The sequence below is a fragment of the Cuculus canorus genome, chromosome 13 (assembly GCF_017976375.1).
Source record: "Cuculus canorus isolate bCucCan1 chromosome 13, bCucCan1.pri, whole genome shotgun sequence".
NCBI lineage: Eukaryota > Metazoa > Chordata > Aves > Cuculiformes > Cuculidae > Cuculus > Cuculus canorus.
Window position 1 is genome coordinate 738869 of NC_071413.1, and position 16876 is coordinate 755744.

Here is a 16876-nt window from a genome sequence, read left to right on the forward strand (position 1 = left end):
CGCAGGGCCGGGAGCGGCCGTGCCGTGAGGCAGCTCCCGCCCTGCCCCCCCCCCCCCCACCCCCCGCGGCAGCGAGCCCTGCGCGGGGCCGGCGGCGGCATGCGGCGGGAGAGGTGAGCGCGGTGGGCAGGCCCCGCCGGTCTCGGGACCCACCACCGCCGCCGCCGCGCCCGCAGCTTCCTTTCTGCTCTCTTAGCAGCGACGGCGTGGAGGAGCCGGGCCCCGCGAGGGGCGCCGGGCGGGCCCGCAAGAGGAAGGCTGATGTGGGCACGGTGAGCGCGCGGGGGGCGGCGGGAGTGTGGAGGCCAATGTGGAGGCCTGGGAGCTGTGCGGTGGGTGCTGGGGAGGATGGGGACAGTTTGACCATTGGGTGTTGGGGGCAGAGCGGTGCGGTAGCCGGCCTGGGTGCTGGGGGGGGGTCAGTGTGGTGGATGCTGGAGGGGTATTGGGGACAGCTTGGTGGCCATTCGGTGCTGGGAGGGGGGGCAATATGGTGGCCTGGGGGGCGGCCCCTGGATGCGGGGGGAATCGGGGGGGAAATTTTGATGGCCTGGGTGTAGGGTGGGTCAATGCAGGGGCCAAAGTGGTGGCCTGGGTGCTGTGGGGGTGGATGGGACAATGTTGGGGGGGGTGGTGCAGAGCGTTTGGTAGGCCCTCGGGGCCAGTGTGGTGGTGGGGCAGTGTGGTGGCCTCTGTGCTGGGTGGGGCAGCGGCCTCCATGAGGCTTTGAGGGGGCTCATGTGGTGGCCCCTGGGTGCTGGGAGAGTGAGGGCATGTGGCAGCCTGGGTGCGGGGCAGCCAATGGTCGCTGCGTGTCTCTCCTGCAGCTTGTGCTCCTGGAACCGGGTATGCTTTTTTGTAGTTCCTACAGGATCCTGATGAAGAAATTGCCCAAATGGCGATGACCAGAAAAAAGCAGCCTGAAAACCAGGTAACAGGTTTGGCTTTAGGTGATGTAGCTGTGATCTCCCTTAACCCTGTTGTTGCTTTGCAGTACTGCATGGTTAAGAAACATGGTGGGGCAGAACACAGCCACAATGTGCTGTGTGGGAGCCACCAAGGGCTCTGTCAATCCCATCTGACGACGAGTGCAAAGCACTTCATGTCATACAGGTTGCTTTGGAGTCTGGGCAAGAGAAGAGGCCTGTGTTGGTCTGAAATGTTATATTTGTACTTCAGTAGATCCATCTGTCCTGGGATTGTGCCTTGCAAAAGCTTTGATATGCGTTTAGGCCCACATGGAGTGACTCGGCAGTGGTCTCTGTAGAGAACCACAAGAGTACAGTCATGTGCTGATGTGCTGGACCTCGCAGGCCAAAGGACAAGACACCCAAGCGTTTGAACAGGATCATTTCTTGAGGTGGTTCTCTTTGTAGTCATGTCTCTACTTGCATATTGTCTGGGAGAGGGGAATATCCTTCTTTCCCTCCCCTATCAGCTCCGTTTCTATTGGCAAGGGTCACTGTCAGACTAATGGAAAGAGTTCCTCGTTAGAACTTTGAAGTTCATACTAGATGCTATTGGGGTGGTGAAATAGGCTTCCTCTCCCTGCAGGACAAAGGGTAATTTCTGTAAAGTTGCTTACCTGTGGGAAACAGGCCTGTGGTGGAAGCTGGTAGTGACCATTGCCAGTTTTCAGTAAGGCATTTAGAGCGATCTGAGTAGTGTCCTCTGGCCCCATTATGGCCCTGTGTGTGTCCTGCGAAGCTGAGATGCTGTTGGTATCTATGTGGGATGCTATGTTGTATACAGCATTGAAAACATGATGCTTCTGTATGTAGTGGTGCCTGCTCTAAATAAAACAGGGCAGCCTGCCCTCGGAAATAGGTTAATTCCTCTCCTCTTTCTTCTTCACACAGGCACTGGCTCGCTCTGTTGCTGTCACTAGGACTTCATCCTGTTAATGCATGTGCAGGGCGATAATCGAGCTGCAAAAGTCATGGTCAGGGAGAACAGACTGTACTAGTTAGGTACGCGAGGTGATGCATAATGTGGCCCATCTAACCAGAAGTGGCAGCTGGAAGTTCTAAGGCTCAAGTGCTACCATAACAGATGGGCATCATTGTTTGGAATGGCCTCTGCTTGTTGCAACTGTGTAGACTGGTTATCAGTCAACGTATTAAGCAGGGCTGAAATGGTGAGCATTTAATGAGGAGATCTCTCCTTCCCTTCTGTCTTTCTTTTGTCCTGTATATTAAACTAATTTCTCACTTTTGACAAGGAAGAGCTGCTTTTCCTTTGCCACAGTGCTCTCCTTCACCAAAAGGTTCATTCTATTTGACCTGAACCAGGGCTTCTTGTGCGTGTTTACTGCTTAACAATAACGGATTGTTAACCCCTCCCTCCCCCTGCCAGGGACTCAACTTTACCTTCTTCCAGAAAGATGGTGGAAAGAAACCTGAAATATATTGTGTACGTTGACCTTCAGAGTGGAAAGTAGATAAACATTTCCAGTTTTGTGTTCTTGTTTCTGTTCCTGGTAGCCATTCAGTGTTACTTCTGGAATGATAAGTAAATTAAATCTTAGATAATTTAGGCAGAAAGCATCCAGAGTATTTCCTCAGGGATTTTTCAAGTTAAGCATAGGATGCTGGTGGATTTTGGCCCTTTCATTCTTTAAACCATAAATATAAGGGGTACCTGTGCATCCCTCACTACGCAGAGAAGGTGTTTTTCTGGGACGAATTAGCCAGATTGTTACAGATCTGCTTAAAAAAGCTAACATTTGGCTGCACAGCAGCAGCTCTTCAGTCGATGGCGTGACGCGAGCTATTCTCTGATATAAATTGCCACGAGCCACTAATGAGAATGTTTACGGTTCCAGCAGCAGTATAGCAGGCGTATGATAGCCAGTGCCATAGTTATTCTGTTGAGGCACAACAATTCGCAAATGCAAGTAGCTATAAATCCTCTGCAGCCTGTACCACATGACTTGTAGATTAAATAAATTGTTTACTGACACCAGTTTTTGCACAGGGTGGAATACCATAGTCTCGTCCCCTTTACGGCATCTTCATAGTCAATTCATTAGTTTGCTTCTGTTGAACATAAGGCCTGAGTTCTTAATTAGGATGCCGCTACCCTTTATGTGATGAAAGGGTGGCTATATCATCAGGTTTGTGACAGCAGAATATTGCATAAATTCTGTGTTTGGTTTTGCAGACCTGGCACTGCTGTAATTCTGCTAGCAGTTCTCAGATTAATTCTGGCAGCTTTCTGTGGGCAGATACCCTTCCAAGGCTCTGTGTAAAACAAAATTCATCTAACTGGAGTTGTCTGGGCAATTGCCATAGAAATTACTTGGCTCCTCCATCTAGGGTACAGAATTGAATCTAGGAGTTAGTTTCCTTAGGTGGAAGTATCCAATGTATTTTCAGGTGAAAAGAAGATGCAATAAACTCCCATGAAGGGGTTGGGAATCCATTTCTCACTAGACATTTAAATAGATATTGTATAATCGGGTTTGCTGAATTAACTGATAAAGCAGTGCTTTTCCAAAGGCGGTTGGCAGCTGGGCTTGCCCTGCAGTTGGAGGACACAATGTGACTGAAGTCTAGTTTTGAGGGAGGGCAAAAATTAACTTAAAGCAATGCTGCTGTGATGCTTTTATTCAGAGTTTCAGTTTGCAAGGAATCTGCCATTTTTGAGCTGAAGCCACTACTCCCTTTTTTTGCCTTCCCCCACCCAAATTCAGCCGTGTGTGGCTGGGTGTGTAGCTGTGCTAGATTTGCATGTGGAGCTCCAAGAAGAGAAACGACCCATCTGTGTGTCAGGAACCCAAAGTACAAAGTGGCCTTAACTGTGAGTCAACTGTGAAATATGGTTTTTGTTTCATCCAGCCTGTGGTTTCTGTTTCTGAAGCTGGTGCTGAAGGGTGGCCATTTTGCTGGAAAGTGATGCTATGTGTAGCAAGGACAGGGCAAAAATCAGGTGTGCCTCTTTGTGAGAACCAAAATGTAATGTAGTTCATTTTACTTTTTATCACCTAATTACTCTCCTGATTTTTAGTTGATTTGTCCCTTAAAACACACTAGGAATCTTGTTAGGGAGTTATGTCCTCTTTGTGCTGCAGGCCAGGTTGGTTTGCAGCCAGATGATGGACTGCACTGTTTGGCAGAAATGCCAAATTTTGATTTGCTTAGGCATGGTGACGTGGGGCTGGCTGTGTCGTACTGCGAAATGAAAGTAGTAGTATTTTCCTGGGGAACTGCGTCAAGTGTACACCAAGACCTTGTTTAACAGAGTTAGGCAGGAGAAAAGTAAACCTGAACTTGAGTTCTGGCCCAGATAAGGGGCTATAGCAGGTGAAGTGTCTGATGTCTGCGGACCTTGGCAAACTTCTGTATGTGAAATGGTCAGTTTGATGCTTCAGCAGCAGTTGCTTTATTCTGAAAACAACTGGATCATAAGTGCTTTTTTTTTTTTCTTCTTGATGGTGCAAGGTGAATAAGAAATTCTATAAAGTGCTGATTTGTTGTGTTCATTGTCAAGGTTACTTTGCATAGAACTACGACTTCAGGCACTGCATCTACATATTCCTTACCAGAAATCCTGACCTTGTATTTGTGTAATTATAATCACAGATTGGGTTTTAAAATTCCATCTGCTTATACTTCACCTGAAGGCGAGTATCTTGCTTCCATGCAAAGTAGTTTTGGTAAAAACAAAATGCAGCATGGCTATATGGGTAAACATTTTTAAAAGGAGTGCCAAGAGGATTAAGACACCAGTGCATCTCTCCTGTAAGGAAAGGCTGAGGGAGCTGGTGCTCTGTAGCCTGGAGAAAAGAAGGCTTGGGGAGGTGATATCAATGTATATAAATACTTGTTTTCAGTGATGGGACAAAAGGAGGTGGACACAAACTGAAGCAAAGCAGGCTCTCTCTGAATGTGAGGAAACACCTTTCTTTAATGTGAGGGTGACCAAGGACTGGAGAAGATTTTGCCCAAAGAGGTGGTGGAGCCTCCATCCTTGGCAATACTCAAAAGCCACCTGGATGTAGTCCTGGGCCGCTGGCTGTAGTTGGCCCTGCTTGAGCAGGGCATTGGATGAAATGGCCTACATTCTCACGCTAACAATTCTGGGATTCTGTGCAGTTTAATTAGGTAATCATAGTTTCTGTTCTAGCTGCTTGCCACTGTCTTGTCTTCTGTTTGCAGCTAAAACGATTATTTTACAAGGCACAGTGTAAAATCTTGTTTCATTCAATAGCCGTCCTGCAATAATGGTCACAAATATGCCCATATGCTGATTCCTACTCCGGATAAAGATGATGATCCAGTTGGTATTGACTACTCCCACTTTATACATCTCAGTGTTGTCCCAACCAGGGCTTCGCCGTTACCAGTTCTAGGGTGAGTGAGCCATTTTGCTGCTGCTTGTCTGCCTTCATCTTATCTTGTGATTTGAGACTAAACAGATTGATCTGTCTTAGCTGGGCAAACAGAGAGGATGTATGGAAAAACATGATAAACAAGGAAGAAACCTATGTGAGGGATAAACTCTATATGCAAAGGCACCCTCTCCTGCAACCTAAAATGAGAACAATCCTCCTAGACTGGCTGATGGAGGTAAGTTGCTCCATGCCTGTGTTCCATGTGGGCTTTGGTTGAGGTGTACTGGCAGCTGTCATGAGTAATGTCATGATCTTTGCATAACCAGTTTAGTGATAGACATTTGTCTTCATCTAAAAGTTTGTCAATGGCTCCGAACTTAAAAGAAGAATATGTAACTGCTTGAGTTGATGGCATACTAACTGGCCACATATTCCGATACTTGTTTAGACAGTGGATGTTAATCAGTTTGTCCGTAAAGCTCCACAGTGTGAGTGTTTTAAGGTCACACTGCATGTGGAAGCTGAACAACTGATTACAAAAGTCACTGTCAGAGGCAGGTGTGGTGGCTCAGAGAGACCAGACACACCACACCACCTCTGTTACTAGTATGTGGGAGTACTGCAGCTCCTCTGAGAGTCTGTGCTGCTTGGGTGACTTGGTGGTAGTCTCTATTCTTAATTCTAAAGCATTTGTGAGAATTTTCTCTTCTGAGGTGTTGGAATGATACATCTTTGCAAAAATGAGGAACTGCCGCTCTGACTTTGTGAGAATGTGCTTGCATTTCCAGAAAGGGGTTTCACTCTGATCTCTTCTCTTTGGGAGTAACAGTAGTGGCAGTCATCTTGTGGCAAAGGAAGCTGTTTAGCTCCTGCTCTTATTAAGTACTTAATGCTCTTAAGTAAATATATTACTTCACAACTGCTGTGAAGCAGAAAGCCAATAAGAATTTTAAGACTCTTACTTTTTAAATACATCTGTAGCATCTGGTTTTGACTCTATAACACTGTTCTTGACCTTTGTAATCTGATTTCTCTGCAGGTTTGTGAAGTCTACAAGCTTCATAGAGAAACTTTTTATTTAGCGCAAGATTTCTTTGATCGGTTTATGGCCACACAACAGAATGTTGTAAAAACACTATTGCAGCTTATTGGCATCTCGTCTTTATTCATAGCAGCAAAGCTTGAGGTAAGTTTCTCCAGCCTTGCTTAAATATAGAAATATGAAGGGACAGACAGGCTCACTGTATGCCATATGCATTTTGCCAGGCTTTGTGGAGTTTGGTGCTGTGACTTTTCAGCAGGGAGATAAAAAGGATCATTTTTCTTTTCAAAATTCCTTGTTTTATTTTAAGAGTGGCTAAAACTAAGACTAGCTAACATCACGTTTTGGTTTTTTTTTTTTAAATTTCTTATGACCTGTTCCATAAATCGGTGCTTTATTTCCTTTATTTCAGGAAATTTATCCACCAAAATTGCACCAGTTTGCCTATGTTACAGATGGAGCTTGTACAGAAGATGAGATCCTCAGTATGGAACTGATCATTATGAAGGTAATATTTCAAAGTGGGGTTAATTCTGCTTTGGTTTTAAACATAGCATAATTAGAGTAAGAGCAGAGAGCCTTAGTTAATCTTATGTGCTGCTAAGAGGCACAATTTCTTTTTCTAATTGGAAAACAATGTTCTCTAGGTAACAAGTGATTTAAAGCATCCACCAGTGTGTGTGTGTTAACAAAATGAATCGTTCTCTGACCCTATCAGCAGGATGAGGTACCTGAGAGCATTAGATCTGTGCATTTCAAATATGCCTTGAACTAGAATTACATCTTCTGATCTGAAGCAGATAAAGTTGCATGGTTTGAGTCCTTTATTAATACCAAAGTCTTGTGCATGTCTACTTTTTCAGGCTCTTAACTGGAACCTAAATCCACTGACAGTCGTATCATGGCTAAACATTTACATGCAAGTTGCATATTTAAATGAGCTTTATGAGGTATTGCTGCCACAATATCCACAGCAAATATTTGTACAAATAGCAGAGGTAAGGCAGATTTCTTTCAAATGCTATTTTTCCAGGAAAAGTGTTCTTGTGATAGACTTTCTAAACATCTGTTGTCTTGTAGCTCTTGGATCTCTGTGTGCTGGATATAGGCTGCTTGGAATATACGTATGGAATACTTGCAGCTTCTGCTTTGTATCATTTCTCCTCATCAGAGTTGATGCAGAAAGTTTCAGGTATTGGCATTTATAAACCAAGTTCGATGTGTTTGTGTTAAGCCCTCATTTGGGCAGATCTACATATGTCCTGTGTTCCAGGTTACAAATGGTGTGAGATAGAAGAATGTGTGAAATGGATGGTTCCATTTGCGATGGCTCTAAGGGAAGTAGGAAGCTCGAAACTCAAACACTTTAGAGGTATAGCTCCTGAAGACTTGCACAATATACAGACGCACATAAACAGCTTGGATTTGCTGGTATGTATATGCATAACGAAGACAAAAGCTGTCTGTAAAATCCCTTAAGTTGTCTGTCTTCTTTGGTTACAACATGCAGTAAACTGAAGTGAAGCATTAGTAGATTGAGACTGAGTGTTTGCGTGTGATAAAGGGCACAAGATTCTTGAGCTGCAAAATTCTTGGGGCAGAGACTGGACTTGTTCAGTATTTTGTTTAAAAATGTGGTTGGGACTTGAGCCTCTCGCCTCAAACAGCAGATAATCACCGTAGAAGTAGAATTCTACCCTTTGGGGTGCTTCTGATATCTTGTTAGACCTTTCTCTATAGGAAATACAGGCAATGCAGCCTTGTCTGATTGAAAAAGAGAATAAAGACTTCTCACTTGAGGCTAATCTTGTGGGACTGTTGTGACAGTGGTAGTTGGCTGAGCAAGAGTGGGTTTTTGTGTGAGAAGCTCGTCCGACAAATAGCAGTTAATCTAAGCTATGGGAATTTTTTTAATTTAGGTTTAGTTGTAGCAGAAATTAAAGCTCTTACTGTTCAGTTGCTTCTGGACTTTGCTTTCTTAAAGATACAAGTACCATTATGGTGACCATCTGATTGCAACCGTCCATCCTGACCCCTTAGGGTTTGTAGTCACTAAATGGGTGCTGCTGCTGTGGAAGTTCAGTGCCTGTGGGTGTTTCCAGACTAGCAGTCTGTCACCTTACAGAGCGTGGAGTTATCTTGATCTGTTGCACAGGTGTAGCAAAGTAAAGGTATCTTCTTTTCTTGTGCTCTCAGGACAAAGCTCAAGCAAAACAAGCCATATTGGCTGAGCAAAATAGGACTTCACCTTTCCCCAGTGGTGTCCTTACACCACCACAAAGCAGTAAGAAGCAGCCTTCTGCTCTGAAGCCGATATGACTGCAGAAACTGCCAACGGACCACTTTGAAGTGCCTGTTCTGGTTCCAACCCCAGCTTCATTATGGAAATGCTGCTGGTGAAGTTCATAAGCTTTCATGGAATCTAAAAGGAAACCTTACTTTTTTTCGTGACAGAAGATTTTTTTCTATTTGAAATATTTTTATTGAACATTAAAGTATTTTAAAGGAATGGATCAAGTATACCAGCCACTGAGAAGAACACGGAAGAGTGCTCCCGATGCTGCTATGGAGGGTGATACTTGATGTGACCAGCTGTTCAGGAAAAGGGCTTGAAGTTCAGATTAGTTGCTCCTTTGGATAACTGGCAGTTGTGCTGTCCCCTGTTGACAAACGAGCAAAAAGTGCTGTGGAAAACAATTTCAAAGCCTCTTTTTCAAACAGTTGGCTTACAACTTGACACCTTTTTAGAAACTCTTTATTGTAAGTGCTGCTATGTCTCTGTGTATCCATTTTTAATAAAAATGCTGTCTAAGACAGCTGGGTTTATGCATATTCCTATTTTTCTTTTAATTATGATCAGCAAAGGTATTTCAGACTGTGACCACTAGCAGTGTGGGATTGGGGATGAATAATGTAGTAACTAAGGCTTTATTTATTGACTAAGACTGGCTTATCAATTACAGCTTCGTTTTTGGATACCAAGCTGAAATTGTCTTGTTGGGCTGCTTGGATTTCCCTTAGCTGGGTGCAGGTGGCTGGGGAGGGGATGATAAACAATATTTTGGGAAGTTCCTACTCTGTTCTTTGATCTTTCTGAGCATTAGTACCCAGCAAGGCTACTTTTTTATTACTTTTTAAGTTATTCTCCGTTTTTGCTCTTCCCTGACCCAGTATTCTGATAAATGTTAAAGCTTTAATGTAATAAAATGCCTACGGTAACTAATGGTAAACAAATTGATTGGTGCTGTTAGCCTTTTTTTTTTTTCCTCTTGCAGTGAATGGTTTAAGGTTGGTGCTAACAGAACCTGTGTCGATGTTAGCGCAGCAGTTGGTGCTGGTTCTCAGGGGTTATAATTTCTGAGAGCCATGTATCCTAGAGAAAGGAGCATTATATTTGCGTCTTGGTGAAAAAAACTGTAACATTGGAGGAATTCTTAGTATTTTGGTACTTTGCTCTTGATTTTAGAAGAGGAAACCAGGATGGGAAGGGGAGCAATAAACCCTCCTGAAAGGTGGGCTCCTTCTCTGAAGCTCTTCTCTGAAGTCACCAGCCAGCCTCCAGTAAGAGTCCTCTTGCTGGTACTTCTCAGGGCTCAGTGCGGGTTGCAGCTCTTCCTAACAAAAATTAAAAAAATGTATTTAAACTGTAGCTGGTCACTTGCAAACAGGGATTACATTCCCTTCATGACTTCTAACTGTTGAAGAAAATATTATGCAGTAGCATTACTGATATGAATCCTAACTTTCAGTTAAAGCTAAACATAACTTTCTGGTTAATATGTGAATGCAGGTGTTCATGTGCTCTCAGCTGTGTGGGAAACTATCTGAGAGCCATATCTTTATCTCTGAATGAAACTGTTGAGATAACAGGCCTCTTTCCACTTCAGGTCTCTGCTTTAGGTGCCAATCCTGATGTTATAACCAGCCTTCTGAATTTCACTGGAAGCAGTCTGTTCAGAGCACAGAGCTGTCGGCTTCGCAGCTTCCCAGGCAGAGATGCAGTGCTGCAGCCTTTCTCAGAAGGGGGTGACTTGCCTGAAGGGTTGTTCTCTGCCTTTCCCATGCTCATCTCATGCTTTAATCTGTTTCAGGTTCTCTGGCTACACCTATGGATTCTTCTGTCTGTTGGGATTGTGCTGTATTGCTAGGATAGCTTGAAAAACTTGTGTGCTGGCTGCCACAGACGGAAGACAGTTTTAGGGAGGAGTTGTGCAGGTAAGGACAGTTGTCCTTACAGAAAAAAACCCCCAAACAAACAAAAATGCAAACTAAAGCTATGAGGGAGGAAGTAAGTGCACAACTCTGCCTGCCTAGGTAAGAGGGAGAGGGTGTTTCCAAGTGGGTGGGGAACACTGAGAAAGCAATTTCTCTGTGCATTGCTGGTCTTGGAGACTCTCCCGTTAACTACAGACCCAATATAGTGCATCCTGCAATGCAAATTGAATTGGGCAGCAACCCAGGTGGCATAAGGTTATCTTTAGAAAGGTTCATCATAGCTGTGGATCAAAACCTGACCTTCGTCTGAAAGCTTGGGGGCAGTGGAGAAACTTTGAACAGGAGAAATGAGTTCTGTGTAAACTTTGTATTGGTGCTGCTGGCATGCTACAGGACTGTGGGAGCAGTGGAAGGCAAAAGCTTAGTGAGCGAGATGGGGCTGGGGAGGAGGAGTGCTGTCGAGCAGGACAGATGGTGCAGAGGTCTGTGCTGTGACTGCCAGGTGCTAGGCTGTTGTGTTGTAGTCAGCTAACAGTAGCTCGTTGACATGGTTCTATGCAGCTCATATCCTGTAAGTAGTAGGATGGGCTGCTTGAGGCTGGCTCTAGGTCTCAGGTCAGCATCTCCTCTTGGTTCTCAGGAATTGTGGCACAAGGGGGTTTATTCCACCCCTGCTTGCAGGAGGTGGAGGTAGGAAGCTGCTGTGAGTTTGGTGGAGTGCTTACACAAATACTCAGTCAGGCATCCCACAGATCCGTAGGCCCTATGCACTCATGGTCTGGTCCAGCTTCTCCCAGTTCCTGGGTGCTGGTTCCTTCCCGTGCAGCGTGGCTGGCTTGTCTTGCAGTAGCGGCACCCGGAGTCCAGCTAGCTAGCTCTTCCTTTGCTGGGCTGTGCAGTCAGACCTTTTTTTTTTTTTTGTGATGAATTTGAAGTTAGAAAAATGTATTTTTATGTATTTATTTATAATATATACTCTGCTGAGATGCCAGCCTCTGCAGCGCTGCACCTGAGCTCGGTTTCTCTGGGTGTTAAAGAACGGTTGACCATGACAAGAGTGAAAAGAAAACAGTTCCCCCAGCCAATGGTAATCTTCCAAGTCCTTACCAGATGTCAATGTAATATTTGGTCTGTACGGTTCATGGGTGTGGTTGCTTGGCTTTGGTTTAAGGTCAGTCTGAGAACAAACAAGTTGCTCTCATCCCGGCCAGACCCACAAAATGTTGCTTTCTGATGCTTGTGAAACTGATGGTTCTGGGCTCATAGAATGTATCCCCTCTTACCTACACCAGAATGATGACAATGATGTTATTTGGGCACAGTAGAGAGCAAGTCAAGACCTTTTTACCTCTTGGATTGTCAGCCACAGGATCATGAGGTTAAAGAAAAATGTTTTTAATTTTGGCTAAAATCTTGCAGAATGAAGAATGCACTGAGGAAAGGTTAGCTGATCCTGCGTGCTTTGATTAGTATTCTGGGCTTCTGTCAGGAGATTAATAATGGCCACAGCCAGTGTCTCTTCATATTAAAGTGTCTTCACATGACTAGTTTGGGTGAGTGCAAAAGGACTGCGAGGCACAAGCAAGCTGTCTCGTCTTGCCCCAACCGACAATGAGTCCACACGTTAATATAAAGAAGAGACAGTTGGTAGCAGTCATTAACATAACAAAGTGCCCTGTAGATCACTCTAAATTCATCTGGCTGTTTTTAAGCAAACATTTTCCCCTGAGAAGTAGCAACAGAACAATTTGTTGAATGTGTTGCTGCCTGGGCCACCCTGTTCCGCTGGGATTGCGAGCGGTGCTCCCCCCAAGTCTGTCCTGAAACCTCCTGGAAAAGGATGCTCTTTCTTGCAGTGACTGTCTGCTAAATTTTTATTTTTGAGCCTGATTTCCTGTCAAACCTGGACTCATGGAGGGGGTGTTTTTCTTCCCCCTTTCCTCTCTGTTGGTTTCCTCCAATGTGCAACTTCAAGAAGATCTGACTTTTGGTAATGTAGATAAGGAGAATAAAGAGTCAGTTGTGCTGCTACTCTTCCACGTGGAGGAGAGTAACAGGTTCTGTGCTCGCTGAGCTGATCAGCAAGGCCAAAGGTGGGAGGCAAGAGGGAAGGGGAGAAGGAACTGAGAGTGTAGCATCGTCAGCCGTGGGGTTAATCTGGCATTGAAGGGGACTGAGCAGAGGCTGAGAGTAGCTCTAAGGAGAGATTAAATGCCATGTACAGGAGCAGGTCTGTTAGTGTGGTGCTCATGGAGAAAGTTGCTTGACTTCTGTGTGTCCTGTGGTGGTGGGATGATACAAGAACTGTCAGTTGATGTACCAAGATGCTATTGCGTGTCTGCCCAGAACAACATGATTTAGTCAGTGCTGTGCCATGCACGGGCTCTCGAGCTATGGTGACAATACAGGTTTCTCATGTGGTTTCCAAGGGCTGCCTGCTGGTGGCAACGGGACCAGGGTGAGCTGGTGGCTTCAGTGGGCTTGGATGGCTTTGCTCCCCAGCAGCCTGCCTGAATGGGGACGGTATTTCCTGGGCCTGGTGTGACGGAGAGCTCTGGCTCTGGAGAAGGCAAATCACAGGAGCCCGGGACACATTCCTGTGCTGGCACCAAGGGCAGAGAAACCAGAGCAGTCCAGGCTAGGGGGCAGTTTGAGAGGCATTTGCTGCTTATAATTGTGTATGTGGCTGCTGTGTGCTTACAGATAGGACGTGGGTCAGGATAGTTTAGGTTGGAAAAGACCTTTTAAGACCATCAAATCCAACCATAAACTAAACACTGCTGTGTCTGCCTTTGGGGGCAGCTGCAGGTGGGTCTGGGATGGCTCTGTCCATTCTGGCACTGATTGTTCATCAGCAAGAGAAATTTCTGCCTCGACCCAGCTGCTGGTGTCCAAGGGGAAGTAGATGGACCTCTTCCACCTCTGCCCACACACCCATGTGTACTGGGCCTTCATGTTCCCAGGGTGTGAGTGCATCCCTTTGTGCAGGGCTGTGTGCTCCTCTAGGGTGTGGAGAGCACGTTGGGAGCTGCAGGTGGGACCTGTGAAGGTAGCGGGGGCAGCTCGGCAGCCCCTGCGCTCATTGCCTTAATTGGGGCTGCGCTGCAGAGGAACGTGGGGCAGCCGGGATTCTCACAGCGTGGGGAGGCTCGGCTCGCCGGCCACCTCCAGGAACTGGCCACATCATTAACATCAATTAAGTACAGAATGTGTACATTACTGACATGCTATTGTTAGGGCTCTAAAGGAAAGATAATTAATAAAACTCGCCTCACACGAAGAGGTGGCCCTTTGTATGCCCAGTGCTGTCCCTTACTGCATGGTGATCTCCCATGGCCTCGGACAGCATTGACGTTGTCATCAACAGAAACTCTTCCTGAGACCTGGGAACATTTGTTGCAGAGCTGTACTCTGCCTGATTGTTGCTTTTCTTCTGTCAGTTTGAGCTTGGGTAATGTTTTTTCCAAGTGATCCCAAACCCAGCCCTATTATGCTGCAGAAATCATGTATTTGTTTAATGATTTCCCATCGGTATCTTTGTTGTTACGAACCAAAGCGTTAACTGGAAGCCAGCATGTTAGCACTGTGTTGTTCTACATAATAAATTTGAATATCCCCCGATGAATATTTTTAACAGGGATTTTTCTGAATAAAATGCATACGTGCCAGAGTATTAGTGATTGCTTAAAATTGTGTGCTGACATTTAATGCTGACATCTAAAATATTTCCTTTAATTTTTGGTTGCCTTTGCAAACAGGAATGATGGCATTCGTCCTGGGGAAGGCTGACTGGACAAATAACACTTTTACTCATAATGAAATGAAAAGCAATAAACAAAATGTGCTAAATGTCAACAGTAAAGCATCTTTTCTTGTCATGTATTATGAGGAGAATATACCCCAAAATGCGCGTGCACACACAAAAATCCTCTAAGTGACTTAATATGTTTGAATATTAATGGTTTGAACATTAATCCATTGCAATGGTTCCATTTTTTTTTTTGAAAATAGGCTATTTAAATAGCTATGTTATTACCTCAATAAATTCTCTGTGGTCACTGTAGTGGCCATGGTATGAGAAGTAATCACCATCAGTCTGAATTTACAAAATATCTCTAAAATTGCACAGTTTTGCTGAGAAAAACAACAAATTAAGTATTTATTATTTAACTGGATCTATTTTTGTCCTTGCAGGAGCTGCTTGTCTGAAGTACCAGCAGGTGGAGTCCATCGGAGGACAGGAGAGTCTGGCAGGAGCCAGAGAAACTCGATTTTGTAAGCAAGCGCTGACTGAAAACCTTTGCCATGTGAGATGCAGTCTGGAAACCTTTACTAAAGGACTTGGGCGATACTGAAGCATCGACCTTTGTGGAAAGCAGCTTTGCTCAGAGCCTGGGTGAGTTGGTGTGGGATCCTGTGCCCCCGGTAGAAGGGATCTGGCTGGGAGTGGTCAAAGATGGCTTGGCCATCACAACCACTTTCTGCTGGATGGTGGAAACCCCACAGGTGTTGCATTCAGCGCAGCCAGCTGGGATTTTCCAGCATGCAGTGGGGTCTGAAGGGAAAATGAGTGTCCTGCCCCACAAGATGCTGCTCAGCATGGTAACATCTGCCTAAAGGCAGGTGGTGATGCTTGGTGTTGGAGAGCATCTCCGTGGAAGCTTGGGCGCAGGAGAGGCCAGGGCAGAGCCCACGTACGAGGTATGTGCGTGTGATCAGGGTTGGGAAAGCCCTGTGCCCCTTCTCTTCTTGGGTTTTACAACTTGGTGTTAAAATAATTATGAGGAAAATCAGGAAGTGCCTTCTGCATCCCTGAGCATCTCTCATCATACACAAAAGCACGGCTGCAGGAAGACAATTGTTATTTGGCAGCATCAGCGACGGCTGGGACGTTATCTGTGTGGAGCTGTCCAGGGGGAGAAGTGTGGTAGAGCAGAGGGAGAGGAGAGGATGTCTGTGGGTTCTGAGTGCTCCCCTGATGCTTTGGCAGAGCAGAAGGAGCATTGATGTCAGGCGCTTTTGCAAAACATAGTGGCCTGCAGGAGCAGGCGTTGCTTGCAGCCGAGAACTGCGGCCGCTGCTGCCTGTGGGGGGGTTACATCCTAATCACACGAATTATAGAAGAGGGAAGACTGCTCCGCCTGTGACTTCATCCATTACCATTATGTTATTCCTCATCATTTTCTGCTCCAGCCCCATTAAGAAATCTCTTCTCCATGTCTGGAGATCCTTTTGCAAGTATCTGGAAATGGTTCTGGGTTTTCAATTCTTGTGGTTGCATTGTCCCTTGGCATCCTGCAGCAGCAGACCTCGCTGAGGCACAGCTTGATAAGGCTGGTAGAAAGGACCAGTAACTCAATTAGAAGTTTTGCCTTTATCATCTTCTTTCATTTGAACTCTTGTGACCAGAGCAACCTGTGTGGACTGTCCTAGATCAAGGATGTATCCATGCTGGTCAGCCACACATGTGGTACAAGGAGAAGGAAAGAAACCAGTTGTTTCTGGAGTCCTTCAGGAGCCACAAGAGCCAGGGGTGTGCCAGCAGCCACATGGAGGAGTGTGGCCAGGTGGCAAGCGCTGCACAAATCCCCTCTCTCACAGGGTGCAGGGTCCTAGTTTGCATATGCAGGGATCAACCCTGGGATGCCCTCACCTCCGGTATCTGTAGGTTTATGAACACAGCAATGGGATTTTCTTCACTGCTAAACCCTCAGAAAGCTTAGCACCCTGATGATGAGTTACAGCCTTTCCTTTCATGCCTGCAGCTGAGTCTGACGTGTAGCTGCAGCTGGCCCTACCTCTGCAGCTTTATTTGATAAATGTGATTGATGAGGATTTTTTAATTCCTCTCAATCTCTTTAAATTAAAAAAAATAAAAAAGACAGAGAAGTTGAAAAGAGCTGTAATTGCAAGTGAGCGCTATAGAAACCTACAGCCAGCAGGCATGCTTCAAAGAAAACGGGGCCAGCCCGGACCCTTCAGTTGCTGGCTAGCAAGGGCTTCAGATGTGCCTGCGTGGTGACTGTGTTTTAATTTAGATCCATACCAAGAGAGCTTAATTGGAAGATACTGAGGGGTTTTGATGCATGCAGCCTCTTTAATTTGGTGAACAGAGGCCTCTGTCGGAGCCAATGCTGAAGGTGATCTCCAGCACAATGGGTTGAGCGTCCTGGCAGTAGGGAGCTCAGCTTTGCCTTTCATCGGCATGAGGGAAAAGGTTTCCCCTTAAGGAGCAAGAGTCCTGCTTGGTGCAGTTAGAGCCCCAGTGCCCACAGAGCAGCCTG

At 45.6% G+C, this 16876-nt stretch overlaps 1 protein-coding gene across 11 annotated transcripts in view; it reads left to right on the forward strand.

Annotated features, from left to right (window-relative positions):
* The first annotated feature begins 42 nt into the window (after window positions 1-42).
* The window catches only part of CCNE1 (cyclin E1), a 34525-nt gene continuing 17691 nt past the window's right edge, over window positions 43-16876 (forward strand). For 4 of the 11 annotated variants that reach the window (XR_008452109.1, XR_008452110.1, XR_008452111.1 and 1 more), the window contains exons 1-13: window positions 44-113; window positions 197-272; window positions 863-931; window positions 5212-5354; window positions 5435-5570; window positions 6375-6521; window positions 6790-6885; window positions 7241-7375; window positions 7458-7569; window positions 7651-7808; window positions 8574-9137; window positions 10469-10592; window positions 14787-14988. Coding sequence is in view for 1 of the 11 variants with exons in the window: in XM_054079110.1 (XP_053935085.1) it covers window positions 100-113; window positions 197-272; window positions 863-931; window positions 5212-5354; window positions 5435-5570; window positions 6375-6521; window positions 6790-6885; window positions 7241-7375; window positions 7458-7569; window positions 7651-7808; window positions 8574-8696 (1209 nt within the window). In the remaining 10 variants the exon portion in view is untranslated. The other 7 variants (XR_008452113.1, XR_008452118.1, XR_008452116.1 and 4 more) reach the window with 7 other exon arrangements.